Source organism: Ctenopharyngodon idella, chromosome 15 (assembly GCF_019924925.1).
Source record: "Ctenopharyngodon idella isolate HZGC_01 chromosome 15, HZGC01, whole genome shotgun sequence".
Taxonomy (NCBI): Eukaryota; Metazoa; Chordata; class Actinopteri; order Cypriniformes; family Xenocyprididae; genus Ctenopharyngodon; species Ctenopharyngodon idella.
This window is the reverse complement of record NC_067234.1, coordinates 25,724,000-25,736,329: the sequence shown is the minus strand read 5'-3', so window position 1 is coordinate 25,736,329 and position 12,330 is coordinate 25,724,000. Positions and strand designations below refer to the sequence as shown.

Sequence of the window (12,330 nt, the reverse complement as noted above, 5' to 3'; positions counted from 1 at the left end):
TGAAATAAATATTATTATTATTTTGAAAAATTGCTGCCTAATGTTTTTGTGGAAACTGATCATTTGTTTCAGGATTCTTTGATGAATAGAAAGTTAAAAGAACAGCATTTATTTGAAATAGAAATCATTTGTTATATCATTATAACTGTTTTACTGTCACTTTTGATTAATTTAATGTGTCCTTGCTAAATAAAATTATTAATAGCTCTCAAAGGAAAAAGCTTACTGAACCCAATTTTGAATGGCAGTTTTAGTAATGTAGTATACATAAAATGTTATTTGTGCTTTAATTAGTGATTTAAATTTAAATTTCTACATTTTTACATTTTGATGTGTGAAATATGACTCAAATTGTAGACTGAAAAGAAAACTACTTTTTTTTTATTATTAATTTCATGAAAAAGAGTAAAAACATACACTACTTCTTGAGTCAGTCTGTAACTGCTGTCAGGAGCAGTAATTGAAACGGGTGTCTATTGACTCAAGGCAGCTCCTCCTTTATTACTCAGCAAAAAATCTCAAGCTTAGCAGATATCTGTCAATTACAATCAATCAGTGATCTCTAACCCATTTCTTTTCATCTTCAATCACCTGCTCAGGTCACCTGTGTTCCACAAACACAGCTCATTTGTTTGTTTACGGATCACATTCGAACAAAAACCCCTCACACAAAGACTCTCTGTCTCTTGCCCACCCTGTTACATTCATAACAGCTTCTCCATATGCTGCAAACAGCCCCATCCCCCATCAGAACAAGTTATTCCAGACCATTTTCAAGGCTGTTGACAATTCAAAAGAACGCTGGATAAACAACTTTCCTGAGTCTTGAAGAACCAAGTAAGAAACTTGTTGCCCAGCCAAAGCATGATTATCCATAGTCAAAACAACAGGGTACAGCACTGGGTGAAAGAACAGGGTTAAATGTTAGTCAAGCTGCTCATGCCTTGGCGGTTGTAGGAAGATGTTGAGGCTGTGGGTTCAAATAAACTCCCGTGCTATTTTTGCTATAGTTGTTTACTGTGTATAGCTGCCTGTTTATTTGACCTTTTGCCCAGCATCCTGGCTGCTTTAGGAGGGGGACATGATGGTGGCCACTATATCTCACTAAGACATTTCCTGTTTTACTTCCCAGAGTGCCATAACTGTTTTCCTAGAAGTCAGAGTCACAATTAGTCCACAGAGTTTTACATGTGAGCATGTGACTGCTGACTACACAGCTAAAAAGACCAGCTTAGACCGGCATGACTTTCCACGCTGGTCCACACTGGTTAGTGCTAGTTTGGTGATTAGATTGCTCAATTTGAGTTCATTCTGTCTTATGCTTTCCAATCCTCCAGGTAACAGTACAGGGCAGAATGCATCTGAGAATGAAAATGAGACGTCAACAGACCTGAGAGATGAGGAGGGGGAAAATCTTAAGATGAATGGCTGGACCATCTGTAAAGAGCAAGATGAGATGCTGAACCTGGCCTTCACCATCGGCTCCTTCCTCCTCAGCGCCATCACACTGCCCCTCGGCATCATCATGGACAAATACGGCCCACGCAAATTAAGGCTGCTTGGCAGGTATAGGAGGAAAACTGGCTTCTGAATACCTTAAATAAAAATGTACACTATTTATATGGTAAAAAAATATTATTAATATTATACTATACTATTATTATTAACAATATAAATTTGTGTAAAATATTATTAAATTATTTCGTATTATATTGTTTTATTTTGATATTTTGAATAGTGCTTTCCAATCGATTAATCACGATTAATCACATTTAACATAAAAGTATATATATATATATATATATATATATATGTGTGTGTGGGTGTGTGTGTATACACAATATATTATATTTACAAATGTTTATGTTAGGTGCGATTAATCGCGATTAATCGATTTGACAGCACTAATTTTGAACAAATATTTGATAATGTGTATATAATTTTTTTGTTTTTTACATATATTATATTTTATTATGTTATAATTTTTACATGGCCCCCAGTTTGAAAACCCCTGTGCTAAAATATAAGCATTATATGTGGAATGCATGATGTGTCATAAGAATAACATGAAATGATCTCTTCGTAGCGCTTCGTTTGCCCTCTCTTGCGTCCTAATTGCATATGGAGCCAGTGACCCTAGAAGTATGTTTGCAAATCCAGTTCAGACAACCATTGCTGTTAATACCCCCCTAACCATGCTCTCTTTGACATCCTTGTATTTTTCTTTCACAGATCTCTCCATCCTAATCTTCTTTGCCCTTGCGCTGAATGGGTTTGGAGGCATGTGCATGACCTTCACCTCACTCACAGTAAGTGCTCATGTCGTACTAGTGGGTCTCTATGGGTGTCCTCTCCAGTCTTTTGCTCAAAGACCATGGTGCATTCTCACATGCTGGCCACAAAACTGAATAATGCAGGTGTTTTCTGTTCCCAAATATTGCTACATTGTCATTTATTCATCCTCACAGAGACATTTTTCTTAGCTAGATTTTCAGCAGCCCAATGGGTCATCCTAGAAATTGCCTGATACTGACAGGATGTGATTTGATTTTTTTTTTTCAATAATATGACGCAATAGCTCATCCATATCTTTATATGGCAGAAATAGTAAAAGTAGAGTAAGAGTAGTAAGAATAGTAAGAGTTGTATACTAGTGTGCTATTCCAATTTCAACCAGCCCGTTGTTTCATTTCTGAATGAATCAGTGGACTAAATGATTCAATCACTCACTCTTAAAGACAGTAGCTAAAATCAGAATAGCATACTAGCAACATACTATTCTTATTATTTCTGTCATATAAATATATGGGACAAATGGTAAGAGTAGAATGGTACTATGCAATTTCGAATTCAGCCAGTCACTTTCTGAATGAATCAGTGTTCTGAAAGAATCAGTTGAATTAATGATGTGGTGACTCACTTATAAAGCTGCATTTACTGGTGCAACAATGTAACTCACAGAAACCGTGTCCGAATAATGTCCACCGCTAATACATAGAAGACAGTCTGTCTGTAATGTGCAAACAGAGACAAGTTGCTGCCTATAAGTCACTTATGCTGTTCTATTTAGTATGTTGCCTTAGAAGGCAGCTGCCTATGTAGGCAGTAGACAGCAAGGCAGTTCAGAGCTATTGTGTCTTTCCACACACTATTACAGTTCCAGTGATTAAGGCAACAAAACATCTAGCTTTGTGTTCAGTGTAACATCTGCAGTTCATTGGGTTCATATTGAGAAATATCAGTAAAGAGAGCAGACTGGGTTGAAGTAAACAGGAAGTTGTGCTCATTGCCAGCTGAAGGGTGGTTGTCTCTTGTTTCTGCCTGTTGCTCTGAGGTCATAGGAAATTTTGGGGTCGCATGAGTTCATAGCTGATGGCACAGTCGTTCCTGCAACCAGTTCATCTGCTTGTGTTGTTGAGTTTCTATCCCCGGGTTCTTGCGCTACCTTACATGCCGGAGCCTGTCTGTTCATACGCACAGAGAAAAACACTGACAGAAAGAGAGAGTGAACTGGCATGCATGAGTGCATAGTGGAACAGTACAGACTGTTATCTCAGCTGTTGTGTTCTTAGAAGCTTTTCCCAGCTGTTCTGTATAACTATGTGTTTTACACTGCTGGTTGGTGTGGCAAGAGGTTAAAACCTGGGGTTCACAGCACAGTTCATACTGTCTGACATATGTTGTTTGGGTGCATCTCTTAATAGCTTCATTACTGTTACTGTTATTAGACTTATTAAAGGTGCCATATGATGTTTATTAACAAAGTTCGGGAGGAGCATGTTCAAATGATTTATCCAATCAGCACAAGGCCTATACAGTTGCATGAAAAAGTATGGGAACCACTTGCAAAATCTGTGAAAATGTGAATCATTTTAACAAAATAAGAGAGATCATACAAAATGCATGTTATTTTTTATTTAGTACTGTCCTGAGTAAGATATTTTACATAAAAGATGTTTATATATAGTTGACAAGACAAAAAAATAGCTGAATTTATTAAAATGACCCCTTTCAAAAGTTTGGGAACCATTGATTCTTAATACTGTGTGTCATTTCCTGGATGATCTTTTTGTTTTGTGATGGTTGTTCATGAGTCCATTGTTTGTCCTGAACAGTTAAGCTGCCCAATGTTCTTCAGAAAAATCCTCCAGGTCTTGTAGATTCTTCAGTTTTCAAGGATTTTTTGCATATTTGAACCCTTTCCAGCAGTGACTGAATGACTTTGAGATCCATCTTTTCACACTGAGGACAACTGAGGGACTCAAAAACAACTATTACAAAAGGTTCAAACATTCACTGATGCTCCAGAAAAAAACACAATGTATTAAGAGTCGGGGGGGTGAAAACTTTTTGAATTTGAAGATCAAGGTAAATTGTACTTAATTTGTCTTCTGGGAAACATGCAAGTATCTTCTGTTGCTTCCGAAGCTATGCATCGTGTTTCCTTCTGAAAACTGAAGAATCTACAAGACCTGGAGGATTTTTCTGAAGAACATTGGGCAGCTTAACTGTTCAGGACAAACAATGGACTCATGAACAACCATCACAAAACAAAAAAACAGTCGTAGATCATCCAGGAAATGACACACAGTATTAAGAATCAAAGGTTCCCAAACTTTTGAAAGGGGTCATTTTAATAAATTCAGCTATTTTTTTGTCTTGTGGACTATATCTAAACATCTTTTGTGTAAAATATCTTACTCAGGACAGTACTAAATGAAAAATAACATGCATTTTGTATGATCTCTCTTATTTTGTTAAAATGATTCACATTTTCACAGATTCTGCAAGTGGTCCCCATACTTTTTCATGCAACTGTATATATAGCCGGCTTACCTCTGTTCCTCGACAGTCTTTTCTGCATCCCTCCGCCACCCCGACTCCTCACTCTTGGCTGGTTCCTATCCCAGCCAGGGATATGGGGGAGTACTCTGGGTTCAGGCCACATTCCCAGCTCGGAGCCCTACCCCAGACAGCACACCAAATAAGCATACTCTTTTACTCTGTCTGATTATTTGTAAGTGTGAACTCATGAAATGGAATATTGACAGCTTCCATTAATGCAAAACGCTTTATTTTATGCCAACTGGCAACCCAGGGTGTCGAAATACTATTGGGTAAATTGGCAGTGAGCGGGATCACACGGACCAAAACAAAAACAGACATTCCGACATGGAACGCACATTTCAAAGTAGATTTCTGGCTGTAGCATTGCTTTTCAGAGAAACAAGTATGTGAACTTAGCATGTTTCCCAAATCTCTGCAAACATTTTATGGTATTTTTATGCTTTAGTACAGTCAAAAAAATTACATACAGCAACCTTTAAAAATCCATGCTAAAGCATCACTATCACTGTTGTTTATATTTTGAGGTAGGCATTTGAACAAATCTAAACTTCAGCACATAACTCGTCCTGCACCATTTCTGCTACAGACACAAATAAAACTGTAGCTTTTTGAGTTGATGTGTTGTTATTTTTCTTAACAATTTTCCCTAGCAATGCCCTGGCAACCAACAAGAACACCGTAAGAACCACCTAGCAATCCACCGGCAACCACCCTGAACCCCTGAGCAACCACATAGCATTGCCCTACCAATGCCCTAGTAACCACCCAAAACACCCTAGCAACCATCTAGCAATGGCCTAACAACCACCTACCAATGCCCTAGAAATCACCCACTAGCAACCACTTAGCAATTCCCTAGCAATCACCCAGAAAACCCTAGGAAATTCCTAACAAACACCTTAGCAACCACAGCATTGCTCTGGCAACCACCCAGAACACCCTAGCAACTACATAGCAATTCCCTGGCAATCACCTAGAACACCATAGCAACCACCTAGCAGTCACTTAGCAAGCAATTACGGGCAACCACTTAACAATACCCTAGCAACCACCCAAAACACCCAAGCAACATTTCCCTGACAACCATGCTCTTGCATCGTAGTGAGTTTTGCACAGGTAAGTGCAGCTCACATTTACTTCAGCAAATGTAAAAATGTAGTCTGCAAACTTGGGCTGAACTTTACCGGAACTGCAGAAGAGAAAACTTTTCTGAACATTGTATTCTATGAATAAGTCTTAGTTTCACACTCTGAAGACAAACCCTAAGAGGTTAGGTGAAGCTGGCAATTTACCCTTCTTTCTCTTTCTTTTCCTTACTTTTTTATCGGTCTCTCTGTGTCTGCGCACTCAGCAGTTTGTAGCGCAGCTGCAGTAAGAGTGCCTGAGAGCTCGTGTTTCCTCCCAGCACACCTCTGATGTTTTCCCAGTACACTGACTCAGCTCTCTGTCTAATGGCTGGTCTGTCCCCTTCCAGCCACCTGATTCACTGTCTGACCTCAATCTTTCATCTGTCCATTTCTGCAGCTCTTTTCCTCTCCCGTTTTAGCTCTCTGTCTGTATCTATCTGTCATCCCACTGGCTGTATGGCAAGCAACCATCTTTAAGTCTTTTGCAACACAACCTCACTGGAGTTAGAAAAATCAATCAATAAATAAAACTTAAAATAAATAAAGATATATTATCTAAAACATTTATTTCACATTTATTATTATTTTTTCCCATTTATTTCATTTTAAGAATGTTACTGTATTTTTACTGATTTAAAAAATATTTTTTTCCCCCTAGCAACCACTTAGCAACATCCTAGTAACTACATGGCACTGCAACCAGTAAATTTTTCCAAGACAAAATGATCTTAGCTATTAACATTCATTTTATAGCTCTATGTCCTTATTGTATGTCAGAAATGGTCTAATTTCTATTTTTAATATATTTTTAGGAAATAAATATATAAAATGGTACGGAGCCCCTAAAAGGACCTTTGCAAAAATAAAAAATATACAGATTTTTGTGTGCACCCGAGAAACCTTTTGCAAGCACACGAGAAAGTTTTTGTGTGCACACGAGAAAGTTTTTGTGTGCACACGAGAAAGTTTGTACACGCGAGAAACTTTTTGCGAGCTTACGAGAAACTTTTGTGTGCGCACGAGAACGTTTTTTTGCGCACAAGAAATTTTGCAAGCTCACGAGAAACTATTGCGTGCACACGAGTGCGCACACAATAAAGTTTTTGCGCGCACGAGAAATTGTGCGCGCAAAAAATTTTTTACGAGCTCACGAGATACTATTTTGTGTGCTCACGAGAAACTGTTGCATGTTCACGAGAAACTATTTTGTGTGCTCACGAGAAACTGTTGCATGCTCACAAAAAACTATTGCATGACCACGAGAAAGTTTTTGCGAGTGCACGAGAAACCATTGCGTGTGGACAAGAAACTTTTTACGTGTTACAATTTTCAATTTATGCACTACTATAACCTGTTTGGCGCCTACGGAGCCCCGGACATGACATGCAGGAGAAAAATAGTAGGCTAAATCATGCGCATGATTTACTGTTTCGTTCCCTCGATTTACTATTTCGTTCCCTTGATTTATAAATCATGCACATGATTTATAAATCGAGGGAATGAAATAGTAAATCGTGCGCACGATTTAGTAAACCGAGGGAACGAATTAATAAGTCGTGTGCACAATTTAGTAAATCGATAGAACGAATTAGTAAATCGTGCGCACGATTTTTTTTTTTTCTTGCATGTCATGTGCAGGGCTCCGTACGCACCTGATGGCGCAATACGGCTTTGTGCATTAAAAAGGGATAAAAAAAAAAGTGATAAAAAGTGCTCAAATTTTGGATTTCATTCGAGCAGTTCGTATAGTACGAGGCCAAATCCTGTTACTTATTTGTTTTTCTCATTTATTGAAGCATGAGCTTCCCCTATTATATGACGTAACACTTTCTAAAGTCTTTTATGCACATGGCTCGGTTCGCAATAAATGCTGTTAGAATTGAATGAAGAAATTCAGCATTTCTCCGCCACCTGTAAGGATGCGTTAAATTCGACAAAGTGGTTTAATAAAGGGTGTTTAATCTTGTGAAATACAAAATTTCATCAGCCCATTTCATGGCACGGTTTCTCGGCTGCTACAGAGTTTTATGGACCCTTGAATGTGTAAGTCAACTTTTGAGCAAATAGATCTTTATTAATTCATGCACATCCATACTCTTGTTTACTTTATAGTAAAACGGCAGTGAAGCACAAATGAAATAGGTTATAGTAGGGTATACATAAACCGGAAATTGTAATGCGTGAGCATGCAAAAAAATTCCTGTGCACACGCAAAAGTTTCATGTGTGCACATGAAAGTCAGTATATTTTTTTATTTTTGCGTAGGTCCCTTTAGGGGCTTCATAAAATAGCAATCTCTGAACCATAAAATTTCATTGGGGATATCCTGTTCCTCTGTATTCCAGCTCTGTCTCTCACTCTCTGACTCACTAATGCTGTTTTTTTTGTCATTTGTGCCTTCAATCCATTTATAACCCACTTCTTCAGGATGCTGAGTCATGTGAGGAAAATAAAAAAAATGGCTTATAATGGTGGAATGGGTGCATTTAGGCTCCAGAAAACAGATTAAAAACACTCAATAAGTCTGCATGGCAATGACCATGCCATTATTATCAGTTGTTATTCCTGTCGTTCACACCGATATCTTGCTGTATGTCCATTGGTCCACTGGATACAGTATATAATTAGTCATCTGAATGCACCATGTTAGCATCAGGAAGGGCATCCGATATAAAACCTGTGTCAAATCCAATGTGTGTGTGTGCAGATAATTCCGATAGTGCAGACCCTGCAAATGAGTGGGACTAACGCTAGGAAAATCATGAAAAAATGGGTCATCTAAATGCACCAGGGCCATATAGTCAGTTAAATGTGGAACAAATAATGATCAAGTGCATGTTAAATATAATATAAATATTACTAATAGGCAGACTATATATGACACTCTGGCAGCCATATTTGGACTTTGCAATGTCAGCTTCTGGCCAGCCTTTACTAGCTTTCCCCAGTTCTTTCACTTCTCTGTCCCTATGTTAATTTCCTCACTTATTGTCGTTCTTTCGTGGTGATAAGTATGATTTAGCCACTTCAGGCCCCTCCCCCAACCCATTTACAACGACTCACTGTCCTTCCTCTCAGGGGAGCTGGAAAAAGGATTTGACAGATTTCTGTGGTCATATGTTGCACAAATAGGGATGGGTAAGCCAAATTCATAATGACGATCAGTGTGATTTCTCATGAAAACATCCATTGATTTGTTTTCCTACAAAACCCCCACACATAAATCAGTTTTGAGAGGTGCTTTTGGGAGAGTGGGACACAGTAACTCAGCTCAGGCACTTCAGAATTTCCTTTTTATTTCAACAAATCAATCAGGTACCACACCTATTGACTTTAGTGCACATCGATCCCAAATTAAATCAGCTTCTGGGAAGCTCAAGGCTAAAAATAGCACTCAGTTTAAACAATTTATAGTGCAAGCTTCAGATAACGCCATGCCTGCAGTTGAAACACCCAGAGATAAAATTACAAATTATTATTATTTTAATATATACTAATAAGATAGTAAGATAGTAATTTAGTGAAATATGATTACAATTTAAAATAACTATTTTCTATTTCAATTTATTTTAAAATGTAATTTGTTTCTGTGATGGCAAAGCTGAATTTTCAGCATCTTTACTCTTTTTATTCATTTTACATCACTACTGATTTGCTATTCAAGAAACATTTCTTATTATTATCAATGTTGAAGCAGTTGTTCTGCTCTTATGTACTTGCCTCACAAGTGCCATCAGATTAGTATCAGATGTAATATTTCATTTTTACAGACGAATTTTAATGTTCGTTTCAAAATAATGTTATTTCAGATAACCATTATTGTAAATCTTTTGGTTGTTTTACACTACAGTGATTTCTCAGTGACTGACTACAGTGTTTTCTCAGTTCCAGTGGCCTTAACGTTGTTTTGACTCAGTAGATTCTTCTGGTCTTATTGACTCATATATCATCCAGACAGTATCACTTTACTTGGAGACTATCAGTGTTTGTCAACTTTCAACGTTTTGTTCTACTCCCTAGCCAGTTTAATTGCAACACAAGCAAGACAGAGCGACACTCGCGTTATAATACAAGATACGTTTGATAAAAGGGCCTTTGTTTCAGTGTTTCTTTGTGTCTGACTTCACATGACCAGACGTGGCTGGTGACTGTCCGAGAAAGCAGAAGAACATAGTGTTATTGAAACTGTCTCTTGGTACTTCACATGTTACTCAACTCCATGAAAAGGCCATTACTCTCCGTCCTGTCGGCCCTGTTCCACAGTCCATTAGCCAAAGCTGTTCTTACACAAGTCTCTCCAGCCACAGGCACAATGCCGCCTAGGGCCGCCGGGTGTGTGAGAGTTATTGTAAGTGTCATCTGGGATGTTTTGGTTCTGGTATGACCTTTACTCTAATTAGAGGCAGTGAATGACGTCTATGTTGGGTTCCAAGGGAGAGCTTTCATTCATTCTTGTCTTTAACAAGCTTTTTGAACTGTGAAGTACGCGGGAAGTGGAAGATGTCCAGAGTGTTCTTGGAAAATCTGTGTTGATGTTTGAACTGCAAGTTGTGGAGGAAATTCGATATAAGATGCTGTCAGCTGTCGACGGGTGTGTGAAATAGATGTAGGGGTTTTTTTTTTCTGAGAAATGGAAAATACCTAGAAATTAAAGAAACATGTACCAAAACAACTCTACAGAGCCCCACACATGACATGCAGGAAAAAAATAGTAGGCTAAATCATGCACATGATTCACTAATTCGTTCCCTCGATTTGCTAAATCATGCGCCCGATTTATAAATCGAGGGAATGAATTAGTAAATCGTGCTCACAATTTACTTTTTTTTCCCTGCATGTCATGTGCAGCGCTCCTTACAATTCAACACCCTACAATAAAAAAAAAAAAAATATATATATATATATATAAATTTAAAATAAAATGGTGTGACATACAATACTCCATTTACAGCTATTTTAAACAGCATTTTGCAAATTATTTCGCATTTATTATATATCCAAGTTGTCCACAGTGAGAGAGACTACATGGATCATTTGTACTTTTAAAAATGTTAAAATATATCAAAACAAGAGGATTAAAATTAAAAATTATATTAATTTTATATTAATTATAGTAATTTATAATCATTCATTTTATTTTTTATTATCTGAGTCTTTTTTTTTTGTCTGTATATAGTAAACTTCTATCACCAAGACAAATTTATTGTGTGTTTAAAGGAACACTCCACTTTTTTTGAAAATAGGCTCATTTTCCAACTCTCCTAGAGTTAAACAGTTGAGTTTTACCGTTTTCAAATCCATTCAGCCGATCTCCGGCTCAGTCGGTACCACTTTTAGCATAGCTTAGCATAGTTCATTGAATCTGATTAGCCGTTAGCATCTCGTTCAAAAATGACCAAAGAGTTTAGATATTTTTCCTATTTAAAACTTGACTCTTCTGTAGTCACATCGTGTTCTAAGACTGATGGAAAATGAAAAGTTGCGTAATATCATTGCGCCTGCTGCACCCATGGTATGGCAGCAAAGTTCTTTGATTATTACGCCGGAATGAGAGTATAGTTCCTAGCCATATCGGTCTAGAAAATCGCAACTTTTCATTTTCCGTCGGTTCATTTTCCGTTCCGTTCCTTTAAGCATACTAATAATAATGAATAAATAATAATACTAAATAAATAATAAAAATATTCAACAGTACATTAATTATCTTTAAGAGTGTTCTCTTAGAGAATACTATCGAACGTTAAGAATACGCTTTTGCTCTCTCTTCCTTGTTTCCTTTTCAGATTCTCTGTGGTTCTCTATCTTAGGCTCTCTTCCTTCCTCCGTATATTCTCTGTGACGTCTGACAGTTGTTTACCCTGACAGTGCAGTTTAGAACAGCCAGTGCTATACTCCTCCACCCAGCTCAAAGGCAACAGCATTATGCAAGCTTCTCCAGTGTCCCTCACACACTTTCTCTCGCTGCTAAAAATATTCGTGGCATGCAGTTGCCTTTTCAAACGATGTCCCCCCACGTACATGCTGCTCCCACCATAGAGAATATCACTATTACCCTGATGTAATGTTTACTTTCATACCCTCTGCTATATCTGACATGTTTTGTCATTTAAAACAGATCCTGTGAGCCTGTTTTTGTTTTGCTTATGGCTTATACATTATGTCCACAAAGTAGATAAATATATTTGCTTTTCATAGCAGTATTGCCTCTCTTTTATGCACCCTGAAGAGTTTTTAATATACCTGTTTGACTCTTCTATAGCTTCCCAACATGTTTGGTGATCTCCGCTCCACTTTCATCGCACTCATGATTGGCTCGTACGCGTCATCCGCCGTCACCTTCCCAGGAATAAAGGTA

The 12,330-nt window shown here is 37.7% G+C and overlaps 1 protein-coding gene across 2 annotated transcripts in view; it reads left to right on the top strand.

Annotated features, from left to right (window-relative positions):
• slc43a2a (solute carrier family 43 member 2a) overlaps positions 1 to 12,330 on the top strand; it is a 28,206-nt gene that overhangs the window by 5,254 nt on the left and 10,622 nt on the right. For both annotated transcript variants that reach the window (XM_051861282.1, XM_051861281.1), the window contains exons 3-6: positions 1,338 to 1,566; positions 2,087 to 2,142; positions 2,233 to 2,309; positions 12,235 to 12,327. In XM_051861282.1, coding sequence (XP_051717242.1) covers positions 1,338 to 1,566; positions 2,087 to 2,142; positions 2,233 to 2,309; positions 12,235 to 12,327 — 455 coding nt within the window. The remainder of the gene's footprint in view (positions 1 to 1,337; positions 1,567 to 2,086; positions 2,143 to 2,232; positions 2,310 to 12,234; positions 12,328 to 12,330) is intronic.